Here is a 20,672-nt window from a genome sequence, read left to right as displayed (position 1 = left end):
AGTGAGCAGATTGTTTCTCGGGTGAACTGGGCCTTCTGTCTTTGCCTTTGTTCGTTGTAATCGAATGACGTACCAGGTGCAAACAGTTTAACCACAACGGTCTCCAGGAAGTACATACTCAGAACGAGGCTAACACCAGGACACAAGTTTGTGCACATAGTACTTTTCAAGTCAGGCCGCCGACCTCGTCCACCTCGCAAAAATGCGGTCTCAAGGCAACCAATCACAGTGCCGTGAGGTGACCACTACATGATAATGAGACATAAGACAAAAGGTCCAGCCAATCAGTGAGCTGCAAGCGGACCATATAGAACCGCAAACACCAATCGCTGTGGCCGGTACATGTGTCTAGGGCACAAATCGTATGTCATTTTGAAACAGGACTAATGCTTCCTCTGAGACTGTGATTCCTGCTTTCTTGAAAGCTTTGCAGTTTAAGTCGCATTTATTTTGTCAAGTAATTGTTTTATTAATCACGATTCTAAAGGAACTTCATATAGTATCCACAATGTCAAAATCTGGTACATCAGCTAAAATACTCTTTGGTAATGGACAATTGTTGCTAATCATTTGATTTCTTCCCATTGTGTCCTTGCGACGTGAATAAATGTTCTCCTAGTAATGGTTCTCTTTATTCCTCTTTAAGTACATAAATAGAGCATTCCCAAATAAAATTAGATTTTAATTAGTACTACCAAAATGAAAAACAATTTACTTGAATAAAACAACAAGCAACTGATGTCGAAGTCAGTGAGCGGAATTACTTGCAATTAGATAATTGCGGGATCGGACCTGCTCTACCTTGCGTTGTGTTTGTAAGATAGAAGCTCAAACACAACCAGAGACACTTACGCTTATGAACTCTATGTCAATGGAGGGCATTACGTAACTGTCAGATGTACAGCATGTCGAAACCATCGCTCTGTAAAATTTGCTGTAAAACAGAAGTGTAAGTTACATCCCAGATTTTATACTGTCATAAGAAGACTTTACTTGGCATTGTGATCAGTATATGTAAAATGGGTGTGGATTTGCCTCAATACCGAGCTAAAATTGGAGGTTTTGCTGGTGGTGATCCAGCTAGACAAAGAAAACTCCCGAAGATGGCAGCCATTGTCATTCCGTTACTGAACTGCCAGATGTCACTGTCCATAAAATTATGCTTGGTAAGCCTCTTGGTTATTGCTGGAAATGTTGAAAGAAATCCTGGACCTCCAAAACTTCGTTCAGCGAGCACTGCTACAGATACAGTTACTGAACCAGTGACAAAAGAAGATATCGTAGGTATAAATGAGAAACTAGACAAAATTATAGCCGAATCCAAATCCGTCCACCAGAAGTTAGCAGTACTCTCGAGTAGAATGGATAGCATTGAGGATGACATGACCGAGTTTCGAGAACAGTTACAACAAAATTCAGCAAAAACAAACACTCTAGAATCCAACAACAACTCTCTGACTGAAATAAAAGCAACGCTAGAACATTTGAAGAAAGAAAACAGCGAGCTGAAACGAGCAAAAGATGACTTGGAAAACCGGGGCCGAAGGAATAACCTATTATTCTACGGTATTAATCAAGATGATTATCCAGAGAGTTGGGAATCTTCAGAAGAAAAGGTGAAAGATGTCTTAAAGAATAACCTAAATATAAATGAAGATGTAGAATTTGAACGAGTGCATCGAATCGTTAATGCGCCATTGGTCCGAGGAGCGAAGCCGATCATCGCTATGTTCACGAAATTCAAGGACAAATCCAACGTTTTATCGAAGGCAAAGCTTTTGAAAGATACCGATATCAGCATAGGAGAAGTCTTCTCTCGGCGAGTACGTAATATTCGTAAAAGACTATTGGAATTTCGTAAGTCTCTGACTGAAGAGAATCCGAAACTGACTACCCAACTACGGTATGATAAACTGATCACTACTGACCCACAGGGATTGAAAACAGTCTATACCGTCGATGAATTGACAGGAAATATCTCTCATGTCAATCAACCAGCAAGATAGGGATATGGCCAAGGCTTTAAAGGGACCAACCTGTCGATCTTAATGTGGAATATTAGAGGTTTGAAATCAAAATTAAATGATAAAGACTTTATTTCGTTTTGTTCAAGTTATGATGTGATTGGTTTGACAGAGACTTTTTGTACTAGTAAAGATAGTGTAAACTTCTTGAAAATTATGCTGTTTTTAGCTTTCCCGCCACAAAGCGTCATCATAAAGGGCGTCCAAGCGGTGATGTGCTATTTATGTCAAAAAGGATTACACTAGGAAAGTAAATCAAATAAAAAGCGACGTAGAAAACTGTGTATTTATTCACATAGACAAAAGCTTATTTAAATTTGGAAAAGATATCGTACTCGGATGCTGTTATTGCAAACCAGATTGTAGTCTAGAAAAATATTAGCTTTAGAAAACATGTTAGTGGAATTGTATAGTTTATATCCTGACAGTTATTTTATCATAGGAGGTGATTTCAATGCTAGAACAAGCTCTGAGGATGACTTCATCTACGATGATTCAATTGATTATCTTCCTTTCAATGACTCCATGTACAAACCTTCAGATTTTCATTCAGTTAGAAATTCCAAAGACGAAGTGATAAATGAATCAGGCAAGTGTTTACTGAACATCTGTAAGATTTTCGATTTGTGTATTGTAAACGGTCGATCAGCCAATAATAAAGCAGGAAATTTCACATGTGTAACTGCTAATGGCTGTAGTGTCGTAGACTATGTCATTGTTTCTTCACAACTATTCAATTATGTAAGCAACTTTGAAGTGTTGACCAGAATAGATTCAGATCACCTTCCGATTCTCTGTGAACTGAAATGTTTACAAAATACGAAAAGGCGTTCTGAAAAAGATACTGATAATACCATCTCCAACACTGTCCGCTTTTTCATGTCGGAGACCTGCAGAAAATCTTTTAAGGAAAATCTCACATCTCAATCTGTATTGGACGTGTTAAAAGATTCGCGTCAGAATATTTCTAACATAAGCTATGCTATATCTAAACTAAATGAAGCACTTATGACAGCAGGTGTTGATGGTCGTTATCGGTACACACAACAAAATACACAGAAGCAATCTCAGCCATCTTGGTTTGGTGTTTCTTGTCAAAATGCTAAACGTCGTGCATATGACAAGCTAAAGTTGTTCAGACAAAGTGGCTCTGTAGACGATTTGGATGCTTATAAAATGGCAAAAAGACTTTTTAAACAGACATGTAAAAATTCTAAGAAAAAATACCAGGATTTGATCAGAAATCGTTTTCAGGAGGCAGCTGTCCATAACTCTGGTGAATTTTGGTCTATTTTGAAATCTGTGGTTGGCTACAAAAGTAATTCCTCCAATGACATTAGTATTCAAACCTGGTACGACTATTTTAGTTCATTGTATAAAGAGTGTCATGGTAGTAACTCTGGAGATTTGGACTTTTTGTGCACTGTAGAAGAAACTTTAGATCAGTTCTCAAATACAAGTGATATTGATGATAATGATGTTTATGACGATGATGAACTACATAATTTTCTAAATGGTCCAATTACAGAACAAGAAGTTATAAAGTGTCTAATGGATTTAAAAGCTAACAAAGCTCCAGGTCCAGATGGAATTCCGAATGAGTTCTATAAGTATGCAGCTGATGTTATTTTACCTCTGCTTGTAGAGCTTTTCAACTGCTTATTTAATTCTGGTATTTTCCCTTCAGAATGGACCACAGCGATTGTAATTCCTCTTCTTAAAAAAGGTGACAAGGGTGATGTAAATAATTATAGGGGCATTTCTCTTCTTAATTCACTAGGAAAAATGTTTACTTCAATTTTGAATAACAGATTGACAAAGTGGTCTGAAAAATCAAATGTGATTTCAGATTGTCAAGCTGGGTTCAGAAAAAACCACAGCACTATTGATAATATTTTCGTCTTGCATGCTATTATTCAAAAATTTTTAAGTATCAGACGTGGTAAATTTTATTGTTTATTTCGTAGATTTCTCGAAAGCCTTTGACAGAGTGAACCATTCTCTGCTTTTGTATAAACTTATGTTACTAGGGGTGAAGGGAAATATGTATAAAATATTATCTTCGATGTACAGTAATATTAAATCATGTGTAGAAGGGGTATATAACATCAGAATATTTTGAATGTCCTGCAGGTGTCAGACAGGGCTGCATTCTGAGCCCTTTGCTATTTAGTTTTTTCATTGAAGAACTGAATGTAATGTTAATGTCATCACGACAAATTGGTATCCAATTAACTCAAGAAATGTACGATCTGTTTGCATTATTATATGCAGATGATATAGTAATATTTGCTGACTCTGTTAGAAACTTGCAGAATTTAATAGACATTCTCTCTAAGTTCTGCAATAAATGGTTGATGAAAGTAAATCTAGATAAAACAAAGATTATTGTATTTCGCAAAGGAGGACATAGAGCCAGCTATGAAAGGTGGTATTTTGGGAACACACTGATTAGTGTAGTATCCTATTACAAGTATTTAGGTTTACTTCTTTCCTCACGTAATACATGGTCTAAAGCAGTTCACAATTTAGCAAATCAAGCTAGCAAGGCTCTTAATGTACTCTCCATTGCCAGATACAAACTCAATCACTTTTCGTTCCATTCACACTTTAAGTTATTTGATGCCATGATATTACCAATTCTCTGCTATGGTTCTGAGATATGGGGCTTTCAGTTCTATGACATCATTGAGAAAGTTCAAAGAACATGGTGTAGAAAACTTCTAGGTGTCCCAACGCATTCAGTAAATGAAGCTGTGATTGGTGAATGTGGCCGTCTGCCAATTTATTTCCATACATTAAAACGCTGTATTCGTTTTGGGTAAAACTTATTGAGATGCAGGATGAAGGCTCCCTAGACAGGCTTATTTAATGCTTTATAAACTGGACGCTCTTGGTAGGCATACTTGGGTTACATCAATCAAACATATTTTATTCTCATATGGTTTTGGACACGTATGGATTTCTCAGGAAATAGGTAATACACAAATATTCTTTTCAACGTTTGAGTTAAGAATTACAGATATTTTAAAACAACAGTGGAATGGGCAGCTTGGTTAAAACCAAAATTACGTACATACGTACAGTTCAAGAGTTTACTTGAACCTGAAAAATATTTAACACTTATCTGTAACCGCCATATCTTACAAATGTTTGCTTGCTTCAGGTGTTCTGTTCTTCCTCTCGCAGTAGAGGAAGGAGACATAGTAATATGGAACCTTTGAGAAGAGTCTGTAAGCTTTGTTCTTATGAAAGTGTTGAAGACGAGTATCACTTTTTACTGCTTTGTCCTCTATATGCTCAATTGAGAATTGATTATTTACCAAGTGATGTTATTAAAGAACCAAATTTTCATAAGTTTGTAAAAATTATGAATGAGAAGGACTCAACAAATTACTCAATCTTTGTAAGTTTGTTTACAAAGCTTTTAAACTAAGAGAATCAGTATTGAAGTCCCGTAACATCACATGACATACTCCATCTTTTCTGCTGTTGTTATTTCTATTTTTTCTATTTAATTCTGCAATCTGTGTTATTGTACATATTGTTTAGTACCTTTTGTTTTGCTTGCTTTTGTATCATTCTTTAATACTTTCGACAGTGTATATTGCTACAAAAACCCCTTTGTATATGGGCCGGAGGCCTTGAAATGCAAATAAACGTGCACATCGTGCACCTGAATCATTTGAATCTATGTCAATGTTTTCCTTTGTCTCAGCTCTGTTCTCGACGTCATGTCTCATGAATAATTAATACGAAGACAAACCATTCTAGTGATAAAAGTTGCTTGAACCCGGACATCGACCCTTGACTCAGGCTGGTGTTACTGCAGCGACGAAAACGGTGCAAACGGCTGTCGATAGTCTATATGCAAATCCAACAAATCCCGAATTTCCAACATATGCAAAATGCAAAATGTAATACTTTCAGAATTATAGTTTTTAATCGATTTTGCCGTATGTTCATTCTTAGCCTCATTTCACACAAACGACAAGCAATAGACAAATTTTAACATGCTATTTTTCCGTTACATTATTTTTAGTACCATAATGTTTATAGGTAAACCTCCCCTGTCAGAATGCTTCCTCTTTGACTATGCTCTCTGCTTTTTTGAAATCTTTGTGGTATGAGTCGCATTTAGTTTGTCCAGCAATTGTTTACTTTGTCACGATTCTGAAGAAAATATTTTATCCACAATGTAGAAATCTGCTACAGTCAGCCAAAATACTCTTCTGTAATGGACAACTATTGTTAATCATCTGATTCCTTCCCACACGATGTGAGTAAATATCTTTCCAGTAATGATAGTGTTTATTCCTGTTTCGGTACATAAAAAGTAACATTCCTAATTGCAATAAGGTTTTAGTTAGTTCCTAAAAAATTGTAATCAAGCACATCTTTGAAAAAATATTTCTTGAATACAATTCATTTAGAATGTTGTGTTCAGAGTTTCGTTTTTACTTGATGTTTCTACTGACTGTCGCGAAAGTGATGTTGCTCATACGTACCAATCGCGTTTCCAAAGAAAGGTGAAAACAGAAACATGTATGTTCAAATGAAAATGTTTTCAAGGGGGTACAATAAAAGAGTCCACCAAAGTGTGCTATGGATTGACTTCCGGTTTGCAAAAGCCATTCATTAGGAAAGTTCCGGTACATCCAGGGGTGGCCCAAAGCAAGTGAGGCTACCCACAATTCTCCATGATCCGTACACACGGAGATCACTCACTGAACTGAAGCAAATTTCTTCTGTACACAGAACAGCTGGTTCCATATTTCAAACTTCTGACAACATAGTTTTGATAATCATAGTTTTATGATTTACATTTGTGAATAAGGAGAAGATTAACCCCTTTTCCGCGGAGGAGATAGCAAGTTTGTAATTTTGTTACCATATATTTTGAAAGCCATACACAATATTTTCAAGGAAACTAAAGGACTAAATTGCACCTGTGTTGGCAAAAAGCAGTGTATTGATTTTTTTAATATTTGTAACAAAGGAAATTTGCATGTCTGACAGATGGTATAATGAGGCACTCTCAGTCGGTGATAACTTTACCTTGACAAGTGTACAATATTTAGCACCTTCAAACATCGACTTCTTATTTAATTTACTCCTGAATTTTAAACACAATAAATAATTTTGGGACATAGTTTTAATAACTAATCCTGAAATCCAATTCTAATTTTCAAATTGTTTAGAAACTGACAAAATTAAAGTCGCCTTTAACAAACAATGTTTGAGCGTACGAATCAATAGGAATTGTGTGTAGCCTCACTTACTGTGTGCCCGCAGCTGTCCTGTAACGTTGTCCGTGATTAGTCAATTCCTTTGTCAAGGAGTGTTATTGTTTATGCAAATCTATGGTTTGTTAAACAGGGGAGCAAATTATTAAGTCAACGGTATTATGTCTTCGACAAGTTGCGGGTTTTGTTGAGGGTCTATAGTGGGCTCAAACACAGGGGCTCGGAGTGTGATTTCAGTGAGCGCAAAAAATGCTACTGTACACGCAACTCTCAAGGCTCCCGTGAGACAAAATACGTGTACTCACTGTTAGTGTTTGTTCGTCCAGCTTTACGATCATCCCGGTACTACTATGTGGCAGATCACCAGTTGGTACGTGACTTTTAACGCGTACAAAGCCACTTCCTGATGAAACTTTCTTCTTCAGCCTGGAATGGTGGCTTCATGTAGAGTTAATGGTGAGCTTCATGCTAACACTGGACCTGCGTCATAAAGGTCTTGAACCATCGATGTGAAAAAGACATCGCCAATACTTTATGCACTGCACATTACATCTAAACTACGGAGATGCTGTAGACTGCATTTCATTTTCAACAAAGCAACTGTTAGGCAATTTTTGCACAGAAGTGTCGCACGCACTTTTCACCCTGATCATACATGTCGACCAGTACCCAGTGGCACTCTTTACCTCTACTGTCAATGCCGGATCATTCCAATTCGCCACCGTGCAGACTGCCCTCTACTGCAGTATCCTAAATTTATTTTGTTTTGTTTAACATCATGGTTTCATCAATGGCTGATTGGTTTAACAATCCTGGTGTCTCCAATTACCTCCATCACATCTATCCAGATGAATTAGATATTATAACAGAAACAACAGAAAGTGTGAGCTAAGGGTGATACCTTGATCTGCTTTTTTTAATAAAACAAAATTGCACACTAAGTTGTATTACAAAAGGGGGGATTTCAATTTTGAAATCATTAACTTTCTCTTCCTAATCAGTAATATTTCGTCAGGTCCAGCTTATGGTGTATATATTTCACAACTCCTGAGATACTGTAGAGCTTGTCACTCATATGAAGACTTTCAAGTGAGACACAGCTTTCTAGCCATAAAAGTAGGGAGACAGAGATTTACACTAAGTATGTTGGCTAGATCATTTAAGACGTTCTACGGTAGATATTGATATCTTCTATCAAACTATGAAAAATCTATTACTCAGATGATGAGAAACAGTATTCCTAACTTTGTCTCACAACTGCAATTTGGCAACTATCTGAATTACAGTACAATTACTTTGTCACTTTAGTTCAATCTTGACGGGTGTAGCATGCTAGCAGGGTACGCTTACCCACTTCGGATACCTGGTACCACCACTTAACTAGTAATGCGAGATTGGACTATTGATTTTGTCAATGTGCGTTTGTTGTTGTTGTTGTTGTTGTTGTTGTTGTTGTTGTTGTTGTTGTTGTTGTTGTTGTTGTTGTTGTTGTTGTGTTTGTTTGTTTCTTGGCCCTGGTGATTTCCTTGCCTTGCTTTGAATGATAACGATTGCTGGAATTGATTTGGTGTCATCACTGTATACATGTTACTGGCATAAATTTGTTTTTGTTAATGACATCTGTCGTTGATACAATTTATGGAAAAAATTCTTCTGCTACAGAAGGAAGCAGTTCATTTCACGTACATATTTGTATGGTACATTACCACTTGAAGGCTAAAATTTAGGCTCACATAATGAACCTGCATATGACAACTTAGGTCATCTTCCTATTTTTGATTCGAAATCGTATTTGACGACAGCTTTCGTAAACGCGTGACCCGTTAAGCCTCTCAACTGTGATTTGACAACTTTTAAAGTTAAATTTGCAACTTTTACATCGCATTTGATAACGTGTGACCTCACATGTTATCAGAAATACGGTACAAACTTGGTAGTTTGCGCTGAGTTATAGCGAGTGCGCTTAACTTGACGTCACAAACTGAAATATCCACTCTTCTTAATGATAAAAGATAACATCATCTTCCTTCAGAACCTGGAGAAAAAAATCATCTGTTTGAAGCACAGGGAAATGTCGCTTGACCGTTCTCGCTGTTTGATTTCATTAATATTCCGCTACCTTATCTTTGTCTGTTACACATAAGATGTGCATAATCGCAAATTTCATTAAATATATCCAATGTATACGCGTAAGCGTTTATTTGTTATGGTGTAATATCCACATGCTAATGAACCTGTGTCATCATCTAGATGTAAAGTTCATCATCAACACAGTGAGATCGCATTTAGTATATAACTTGAAATATTTTGTCTAACACATCTATTGCTTTTCATTGTGTGGAGAATCTGTTTACAGTGTTCTTTATCTATTGACTTTTACCTAACGTTTCATTTCTTTATAATTCCTTTTGCTAACAAGTCCCTCCTTTGTCTGCAATAATCATAACACGGTCTATCTTGTTCAAGTCTTACGTCGAAATGATGGAGTATGACACTATGGAGTATACGTGATTGTTCAAATGACAGCATACACTGATAGCAAGATGACTTTGAATCGGCGAAATAGGAAATCTTCATATACGATTTTAGCGACATTGATGAACTTACAGATGTTATTTTACTTAATTTTCCTTAGTAAAGACTGCGCTCTTCCTAATCATCAACAGGCATGACAACTATATAGTACAAGATTTTCTTGTATAAGAAGAAAATAGCTTTCAGAAAGGCATTATACTGAAACCAATACAAATAGTCTGTACCTGTATTCATATTCCTTATTCATCTTCCACAGTGTGAATATATTTCATGGGAAGAGGCCTTGACCATCTTCCGTTTTGTTTACATGTATTTGTAAGGTGGATATGCCAGGGTCATCACCATAGTGTGTACATGTATTTGTGGATAGGCCAGGGTCACCTTCCGCCATGATGTGTATATGTACTGAGTAATATTATTGTGAATAGGCCTGGAGCAGCTTATTTGTATAGGTCATGATATTTTCATGAAGGTAGATCTGGGACGCCATCCAGTTGAAGGTTTACCACAATGCGAAACGGTCATTATGATGGCCATCTTAGAGGTTTTGCTTCCATTTTACATTTTCATATATGATTTAACACTTTATACAACAAAAGATAAAAGATTCCTGATATCGGATACCAGGTGAAAGACACCAACCAGTCTTTCCACCCTTATTTGAGTTATGCCTCGATATCTCTTATGGCTACCATTTTTTGGTCATTTGGGATGATTGACATACATTTTGGATTTTAATTATTAGTTTTATACTAATGTAAGAACAAATAGCCATTCCTTGCTCACTAAAACCTGCCCAACGGCACTAAAATCAGTTGCACAGCTGCCAGGTTGAGTGAGATGTGACTAGTTACAGACTGACACAGCCATTTTGGCAGCCATCTTGGATTGTCATGCAAACTGAGGATTGCACAAGTCGGTCAATTTAAGGAATGACTTCGTTGACCCCAAAGGACACTAACATCAAGGTAACGGCATCTCATGGAGCTAAGATATCACATTTTACATGTTGTGATCGACGGTCATCTCGGCGACAATCTCGTACATTTCAAACTGCCCAAGGGTGCAAGACTGCCATCGTGCAGATTCGGATTTAGTAAGCTTTGAAAATATAAAAGTACCAAGAGCCCTGTGGGGTTAAGATGTTTGGGTTTTTAACTTGGCTATCAAGATAGATAGATAGAGGTGGAAATATGTATGAAGTGATATTCGTGCTTTTGCTAAAGCTTCATCATGTTTATGCCACAACTGTACACGGTCATTTTCTTTCTTGGAGACTTATGTCTACCTTCGAAACGATTAATGACCAGATATCAACCCATAGAATAAGCACTGATCACATTAAGCATGATGCAAACTGACATACATACATACATTCGCTACATACATACATACATACATACATACATACATACATACATACATACATACATACATACATACATACATACATACATACATACATACATACATACATACATACATACATACATACATACATACATACATACATACATACATACATACATACATACATACATACATACATACATACATACATACATACATACATACATACATACATACATACATACATACTATACATACATACATACATACACAACAGACAGACAGACAGACAGACAGACAGACTATGCATGCACGCACCACGCACACACACATACATACTTGCATACATACTACATAGGTACATACAATACATACATACATACATACACATACATACATACATACATACATACATACATACATACATACATACATACATACATACATACATACATACATACATACATACATACATACATACATACATACATACATACATACATACATACCATACATACATACATACATACATACATACATACATACATACATACATACATACATACATACATACAGACAGACAGACAGACAGACAGACATACATACATACATACATACACCACACACATACATACATTACATACATACTACATAGCATACATACAGACAGATAGATAGATAGATAGATAGATACATACATACATACATACATACATACATACATACATACATACATACATACATACATACATACATACATACATACATACATACATACATACATACATACATACATACATACATACATACATACATACATACATCATACATACATACATACATACATACATACATACATACATACATACATACATACATACATACATACATACATACATACATACATACATACGAAAAGTTTACAATAAAATTTGATTTGTGACCAACTATTTTATTTCATATTCTAATATTGAAAACATTTTTAAGGCGTATAGTCATTGTTTCTGAATGCAAGTTATTGTATTCAGCCATTGTGTCTTACATATACATCAGCGTGTCTTTAGTGCTCATAAAGAAAGTTAAAGTGGTTATCCATGCCAATTCTCACTTCTGTCACTGTAACAATAGGGATCTGAAAGACAAACAAATATGGCAAAAAATATAATTTTACTGTTCAGTAGCACTTTCTTTATGAAGGTAGATGATTAACATGTTCTCATTTGTAAAAACCTAATGATAAAGTCTATATTGACATGCCCTCCTTACATCATGAAATTGAACACAAATTTTGCAAAATCATTACCTCACAATATAATGTTTGCTGGGAGGGGTGGAACATCAAGTCAATATCTATCAAGTGCTGCATAGTTAAAGTTGCCATGATCTATCTTCGCACGTACAAATAGAAACTCACAAATAATAACTCTCTCTCTCTGCCCCTGACACTCACTTATACACGTCCACAGATCACTTGACTCTGACGCACACGTGTAATAATTTACCTGGTATTTCACAGACAAAGCCCTTTGGTCTAAAGTCACAGTACTCGTCGTCCCATTTTCCATTATGGCCGAATCTAAACCTTTAGAACAGGAAAAATATATTTATTTGAATGTAGCCTGAGATAACATGAAAAGCACGTACCGAGATGGGCCTATTGTTTAGCTGGGGCTGTCAATAAGCTACGGCTAATGGTGACAAAACAGTAATAATCAGGAGCGCATACAAATATGTAGCATAATTACAATTTACTACATGATTGAACAGCAGCAGTAACTGCCCGAAATGAAGGAAAATGATGCTATGTTGTGAAATTCGTTTTATTGTGGATGGAATATATCATATTGTGATGAACATTCGTTATATTGTGATAAGTATTAATATCACAATAAAAGTTATTTATTTCTATATAGTGAATAATTTATCAAAACTACTAAATATAAAAAGTTCCGTGATTAGGAGATTTTGTGTGCAATACACTTTTGAAAGAACAATAACATTATTACAACGACTCATTTCGAACAAGTAGGACATTCCATCAAATCAAGGAAGCCATCCTTAAAGCCCTTTGATCAAGTGATAGGTCTAGCTGTGATGGTATTAAGTTTAAAATGATCAGCAGAAGGTACACTACGTACGCTGCCTCGTATGATGCACTTGATCTCATAAGTTTTCTATTGGACGCTATACTGGACTTAATGGTTAAAATAAGCAGAATGGTCCGAAGTTTTAAAAGTGCCGTTGATCTATTAATTCACATTTCAAACCCAGCAACCGAAATTCAATTAACAATAAATAAAGTTACATCCCGACAGACTCACAAAGTAAATATGGGTCCATGCTGTCCTGTAGTTATTTGTTTAAATATTTGCATAAACCTACCAATGACAAAAAATATGTTGCAGCTTTGGTGAACGTGGCGCTTATCAAACATTTTGAGCCAGTAAAACTCTCTCTGACTCGATGGCACCTACACAGTCTAATCAATTCGGTAGCTCTTAATTTATGTAGTCTTATTTTTTGGTGAAACCCAATTGTCTTTTATCACAAGGCAACGTCCTATTAAATTCTACATTGACAAAATGATTCAGGTAAGGCCCGGCTGTTTACAATCTCTACTCCCTTTAGATAAACAGGGTCTTACCATAACTGAACGCAGTCCTGCCCACCATTATTCTTTTTTGGATTGTTGTTCGGTTCACGAGGAGCCCAGTTGCTGTAATCATCTTGACAATGGCTTTCACCGTCAGACCAGATGAATTCACCTTCGTTGAGGGTATCTTCCAGACCAATCCAGAAACCGAACTTGGTGATGCAAGGCGGGCCGTCCAAGTTGTGGGCCATGATATACTGGCTTACCTTGTTATCGATATAACTATTTCTCAGAACAGCTAGTCGACCTGTAGGACCCCCAGGCTGTATGGACATTTTATTGCAAACGGCCTGTGCAGCGGCGTAGTAAGGGTGGGTGTAATCAGGTTGCTGGCAGTAAAATAAATACTTCATGCACATGCAATCTCCGTCAACGTGTTCAACGAATGATCCTACGACTGTTGAAAAGAGAAATTGAGATAAGTAGTGGTCAATATTACAGAAATAAACAAACACAACCGTTTGGCATTTTGAAGAAATCTTCATAAAAGCGAAACGAGTTTGCACAATGTAGTAAGAAAAAGCGACATTCGCAAAATTGTGGCGGTGGAATATAATTATGACATACACCTGAAGTGAATTGATGCGAAAAGTCAAACATTTTGAGTTCGAAGCATGTATTTCGCAGAGGTCTTTGTCATTATTAAAGGTCGATTGGTGACTGAGATAAAATTTTGACCCCCTAATTCATTCATTCTTTAAGATTGGCTTGCACATTCGTAACAGTTCATCCATGGTTATGAATATTTATTCAAAAATTGTGAAACGCAATACTGACTACTCAATCAACTTTACAATTTGTTTACAGATAAAGAGATTTTGCAGTGAGAACGATTACTCACCATTTGGGGAATGCCAAGTGCTAAGTGACAAAAGAACGAGTTAAAAATTTATCAAACTGTGAACATTAGAAATGTGTAATGCTGCATGGTGCTCTACACGTTCTCAATTTAGTGTCCACACTTCCCCGCTACCCTATTATGTTTCACATTCATTCTATACAGACACAATTCGTAAAGTCGTGAATACGGTTTTCGAAAAAATATCACTTTCTCAAATGCAAAATTCAGCAGATATGTGTTTGTATTCTCCATTTTATCAAACCCATGAAGTTCAGCGTGTATAGGTTCGGTGGACGCTTCTGCAAAACGACATAAATGTTATACCGTCTCAAAACATGGCCGATCTATATCGACACTGTTCAAAGGTGCAATTGGACATTATCAACTTAGGTATTAAACGACTTTTAATGAGATATTTATCGTATATCCCAAATATTCTAATCGATTAGTTGGTAACAGTGGTTTTATTGCGGTGTTTAAAAGCTACTCCAAAACATGACAACAGTCCATTATTACCTGCCATAGGCTACATACACCATGGAGGTGACAACTAACACATTCAGTAGCATTGTCTTCGTATCTGCCATAGGAGATAAACACAACGTATGTGACGATGAGAGAATGTCTGCAGTAGAGGGAATAAATCATGACGGTTTGATGTTGTGTAATGAAGATTAACTACAAATTTTATTTTATAATACAAAAATTCTAGCAACAGCGATGAAATTCTTTAACTTCATAAACAAATAACTCGAATCTATGTAACTGGCGGTTGTGTTTGAATATTCCTCGGAGAGAATCGGGTATACAGCATGGAAAACTTTGTTGACAATCACTGCTGCATTGTTGTTAAGTAGATTTCACCAGCTAACCAGTGTTATTATCGTTATATTAATGTTACACAATTATTTCATATGGAAAGAACAGAATGTCCCGTAGAACGGTAATTAAATATTGTGTATCAAAGTGTGATGCTTGTATTCTAAAGCCTAGTCGGTATAGTCCATTGTGTAAAAGCGGTTAAAGCTTAAATATCGAGGCACACATCGATGATATCCAGGAAGCTGATAGAGTTCACAGCAACACCTATCTTGATGTTTCAAACTTTTTCTATGAAATATGTGATATTATCACATGAACTGGCCCGAATTCCCACCTGTGTGACGTAGAACAGGACGGATAAGAAATCTGAATTACCCCTGTTGTACGTCATCAACCGGAACTTTTTTTCTTGCATGGTACCGTTCATACATGCGGGTCGCGACGTGAACATAGACCGATTTGTCGTGATCGATGCCGTGCTATTATGACATTTTTACAAAAAGGTGACCCGATAAAACCACACATGGAAACATAGAAGGCATGGCCAGCGAAATTTCGAGTCGCTAAAACTATAGCTGTTCCCGAGAATCGAATGGGGATACCGCCGATCGCTTTGCTTACGTCGCAGCGCCAGTCGAGTCGCTTCGTAACGCTCAATGTGGACGTCATACCTGGCGATCCCGCTTGGCGATAAACCTGAAAACCACACCTCAACGGAAGTTCAACTGAGTAAATGAGTACAGTATAATCTTCGGGAAAGCGACATAGGAGGCATAAGCGTAAAGTCATTCGACTAACAACGATAAATTTCCTTCATCATACAAAAAATTCCGTAAATTCCGCTCGGAATCAAACCTGTAGCGCGGCGTAAGGCTATAGCGAAGACATCAGCTGTTGAACTGTGCAGTGCAGCGCGCTGTGGAATCCGATGTACTTCGAAAGTTGACTCAGACAACATCAACACTCAAAACAGAGTTTCGGTCAAGCAAAATTAGGATGTATCTATGGGTGAGATATATGTCACTGCAAATATCAAAGTCCTTAAGACGAAAACATTGACGACCGAGATCGGGATTAACGAGTTGACGCCGGCATGGCAGAGCACAGAGACCGGTGACGGCAGCGTTGTTGGCATAAACACTGTATGAGGTACACTCTGTGTGTCACCGAACGGAATCTTTCGCGCTCGCCACGGTCGTAAACTTGTGTGATATTTTGAAAAGCCACGGAATCTCTGAGAATGAGAATTACTGTTTCGATCGTGTCGTTGCATTTACTTCATAAATCCATTTGTAAATATTCTAAATAACTATGAATACTTGGCTATCCATCGCTAGCACGATGAAAGTTATGTCCACCTATAGCCGACTCGCCACTTTCCTAGGCATCAGTACAGCGCGAGACAATGATTGACACGTTCACGTGACCGAATCCGTACGTTTTGTTGGTGGAGATACCATTCGATGTATCCAATTTCAGCTTGATGAGATTTATGAATGAAAGTATCTCCTGGATTACGGACCGCTTCACTGTTTAAATGAAAGTAATCCGCGTAAGAAAACACAAATCGCGACGAAATCCATGCAATTTGTTACGATAATTTTGATCCATCTACGTCAAAAGAAAAATAAGAAGACTGTTCATGTGATAAATATATAATCCCATGGTATTTTTCTCTATTTGATGTCATCGTATCGCGTATACAAGTGTTTTTCGCGGAGCCGCACAACTTCTCGCCTTCGGCTCGAAGTTGTACGGCTCCGCAAAAAACACTCGTATACGATGACGTCAAACAAAGAAAAATATCATGGGATTATATATAATAATCTTATTCTTGTACTCGAAGCATGTTGATATAATAAGTATTTACAAATACAATGCACTGTGCATAATATGCATTTTCAGGGCTCGAAATTAACTTTTTACCCTGGTAGTCCACTTGGGCTACCATTTTCTGAAGTTGGTAGCCCAGTGACAATGGCTGGTAGTCCATGAATATTTTGGTTTAGGGATACTGTGCTCATCCCAGTATAAGCCCCCGGTTCAGCAACACAAAACAGCGGTATAACTAGGGGCTTCTACTCGAGAAACCACATGTTATGTGTCTCGAACGCTTAATTTAATGCTTATTTTTGTACATTTGTAACACTTTCTATCACTTTCTAAATCGGCTTACACATCCAAAGAAATTGTAACTTTAGTGAAGAAAAACAGAAAAAAATATTCTCATGATATTTATGAACTGGCATGCGTTGTTACACCCGAGTCTCTCTGTACAGAACGTAATACATTGATACTGATCGTCAACCATAGATAAAAGACAGCGAAACTCAGCCACGATTTCCAAGCTTAACTGACACAGTGTTTTGTATTACTATTTCAAATCAAACTGATTACACAATCTCTTGATAAAAAAGTGAAAGTTTTGTGAAATTTCAGCATCAAAACCCCAAAACTTGACAAGCGTTTTAACAACACACACAGATATATCGATGATCTGATTAGTCTAGACAATCCAGACATATCAAATTACTTACATCATATTTACCCTGATGAGTTGGATATCAAAGAAACAACAGAGGGTAGGAACTCTGCTTCATATCTTGATCTGTTCCTACAAGTGGGTACTAATGGGCTACACACTAAGTTGTATGACAAAATGGATGATTTATATTTTGAAATCATAAATTATCCCCACTTGTCAAGTAATATTCCATCAGCACTGCTTATGGTGTGTACGTGTCTCAACTTCTCAGGTATTGTAGGGCTTGTGATTCCTACACTGATTTTCAACTGAGACACAATTCATTGGCATCAAAATTACTGAGACAAGGATACACAACAAAAGACTCGTTACGACTTTCAAAAGTTCTACGGTCGATATGACGACATTGTGGCCAAATATGACACCTCGGTCACACAAATGATTAACGACAGCATTCCCGGCTTTGACTTATTACAGTGATTCATATCCTGTATCTTTTCATACAATATTTAGACAATTTTGGGACCAATCCTGACGGGTGTAGCATGCTAGCAGGGTACGCTTACCCATTCCGGACACCTGGTACCACCACTAATTATCAATGGTTCAGGATGGTCCTACTTAAATTTGTAAATCACAATTGTCCCATGGACCTGGTAATATATTACCTTGAATGGAAATGATTATTGGACCAGTTTAATGTCATATTGACACAAGTACATCTTGTATGCTGCCGATCAACAGCATAGTGTGAACTGGCATGCAAAGACTGCACACGGGAAAGCAACTCAACATTCTAGTATCAAACGCTCTGCATCTTGTGAAAACAACAACATAGCAGTGAAAATTGTAATAGTCACCAGAAAAAACTCTTCACAGATGAAAGGATAATTGCTTCAAACAAATGAAACTGCATGTTGACTGCATTTAGCTCGTCCGAAAGTGACGGACATCGCACGCCAAGTATTTCATGTCCCAGGCTTTGGTAGTCCGTGTGGGCTACCATTTCATTGACTTTGGTAGCCCCAGGGAAAAGTTGGTAGTCTGTGGACGCGGGACTACCGCTAATTTCGAGCCCTGAATTTTCTCGCATTAAGAAATTATTTTCAGTAACTGTTGCGACTGAAATTAGGTTGTCGAAGGTAACATTGGACAGAGCAAATAAGAAATTGTGCTTTGCGCATGAAAGAGAAACAAGTAAATGTACATTAAGAGTAACGAGATGTGGGGGAAAACTATGCATTTTACACCAACACAGTTTGATCTGGATACACAAATCAAGAAAACAACTTGAGCTGTAATCGAGCTGTGTAAGCCCTCACAGCTGAAAAAAGATAAACATACCAACAAGCAACAAAACTGGTCTAAAATACTCACTCTGAAAAATCAAGTATTTCTTCTGACCCGACGATGATTGCTCTGTGAAATTAATCGATACCGCTAACTTTTTTATTGATATCAACTCGACGGGGGTGAGACATGTAATGGATCAAAAGAAAGGCATAAAGTTCAGCCAGGGCCAGCGCACGTCGAACGACTGCAGGTGATAGGGGAAAACCCCCTGTAATTCTGGGATTAAAGGTGCGGTATTTGGTGCTTTGTATTCGACCGCATTTTATTTTGCAGCTTTTCCGTTGTTAAGGATTGTTTATATGTACTGTGGGAGTTACTTTTGTTAAATTAATAAGGATTCTTATCCAGGTTTTCTGACTTCAGCAAACTGTCCACTCTACGTGTTCAGATTTAGAGAAAAGACATCTGGCATGGCAACTTTTGTAAATTAATTTTAAATACAGTTTGACGTTTTACGCATTTTCAGTGATTGTTTCTGTTTTTAAACAACGTTTTCTCGTTCCATTCTAAAGTACCATCGTCAAATGTCTAGTCTCTAACTTGTTACAGTCTGTATACCTAAGTATACTTCTGTTGGGAACTTAATATTAATCCAAGTTCAAGTTGGAATTGCTTTGTCAACAACATGTTATACACACTGTCGGATAAAGTGACTTACTTTGGAACTGCTTATTTCTTCAGTATGATTGGGATAAGCAATTACTGAGTATAAAATTTAATAGCTGCAGGGTAATATACAAAGTGCACTCTTTTCATGACTTTTATCTTCTATTGCTCAATTTATAATTTTATTCATTTGTTGACTGGAACTTTGGGTGCACGTCAACAACTGTATGCCATTTCACGAATTTGTACATATGATATGCTGGGTATATCACACGGACATTTTTGATCAAAACAATCTCTGACTGCATTTCGACTGTTGCATCAAATTTAGAAACACTGCACGTGGGTTGTACATGTATTTGAAATATATAAATACGACATATTAAGATTTACGTTTGCAGAAAATTGTTCTTGGCAATTTTTTTTTATTTGTGAAGTACGATATGTTACCTTCTTGACAAATTTATGTTGTGCACTTTGGAAGTTACTTTTGTGTGACCTGTTTCTACCGACACTTTGAACGCGCACCCATATCTCTGATAAGTATTGGTCGAAGTTACGGTAAGTGTCTTCGAATACTTTGATTTTAATAAATATACAAAATATGATTGGGGATATCGAAACCATACGTATTTTACTGTAGTGCAAATCACAGTGAAATATCTAATAACGGAATTACAGCTCTTGATATAAAAAGATAAACATGTTGTTTTAAGAGTTAAAATATGTTAACGCTGTATTTTGTTAACAGAAAACA

The 20,672-nt window shown here is 36.9% G+C and overlaps 1 protein-coding gene across 1 annotated transcript; it reads right to left on the bottom strand.

The window, feature by feature from the left end:
* Window positions 1–12,092: 12,092 nt before the first annotated feature.
* Window positions 12,093–19,363, bottom strand: LOC139148658 (C-type lectin domain family 19 member A-like). Its single transcript, XM_070720155.1, has 6 exons — window positions 19,334–19,363; window positions 15,166–15,274; window positions 14,650–14,669; window positions 13,800–14,205; window positions 12,658–12,737; window positions 12,093–12,287 (listed from the first exon to the last, which is right to left on the bottom strand). The coding sequence occupies exons 2-6, from the start codon at window positions 15,234–15,236 to the stop codon at window positions 12,244–12,246; spliced, it is 621 nt and encodes a 206-aa protein (XP_070576256.1). The 5' UTR covers window positions 15,237–15,274; window positions 19,334–19,363; the 3' UTR covers window positions 12,093–12,243.
* Between the last annotated feature and the right edge of the window lie 1,309 nt (window positions 19,364–20,672).

This window comes from Ptychodera flava, chromosome 2 (genome assembly GCF_041260155.1).
Source record: "Ptychodera flava strain L36383 chromosome 2, AS_Pfla_20210202, whole genome shotgun sequence".
NCBI lineage: Eukaryota > Metazoa > Hemichordata > Enteropneusta > Ptychoderidae > Ptychodera > Ptychodera flava.
Note: the sequence above shows the minus strand (reverse complement) of the source record. Positions and strands in the feature narration are given on the sequence as shown.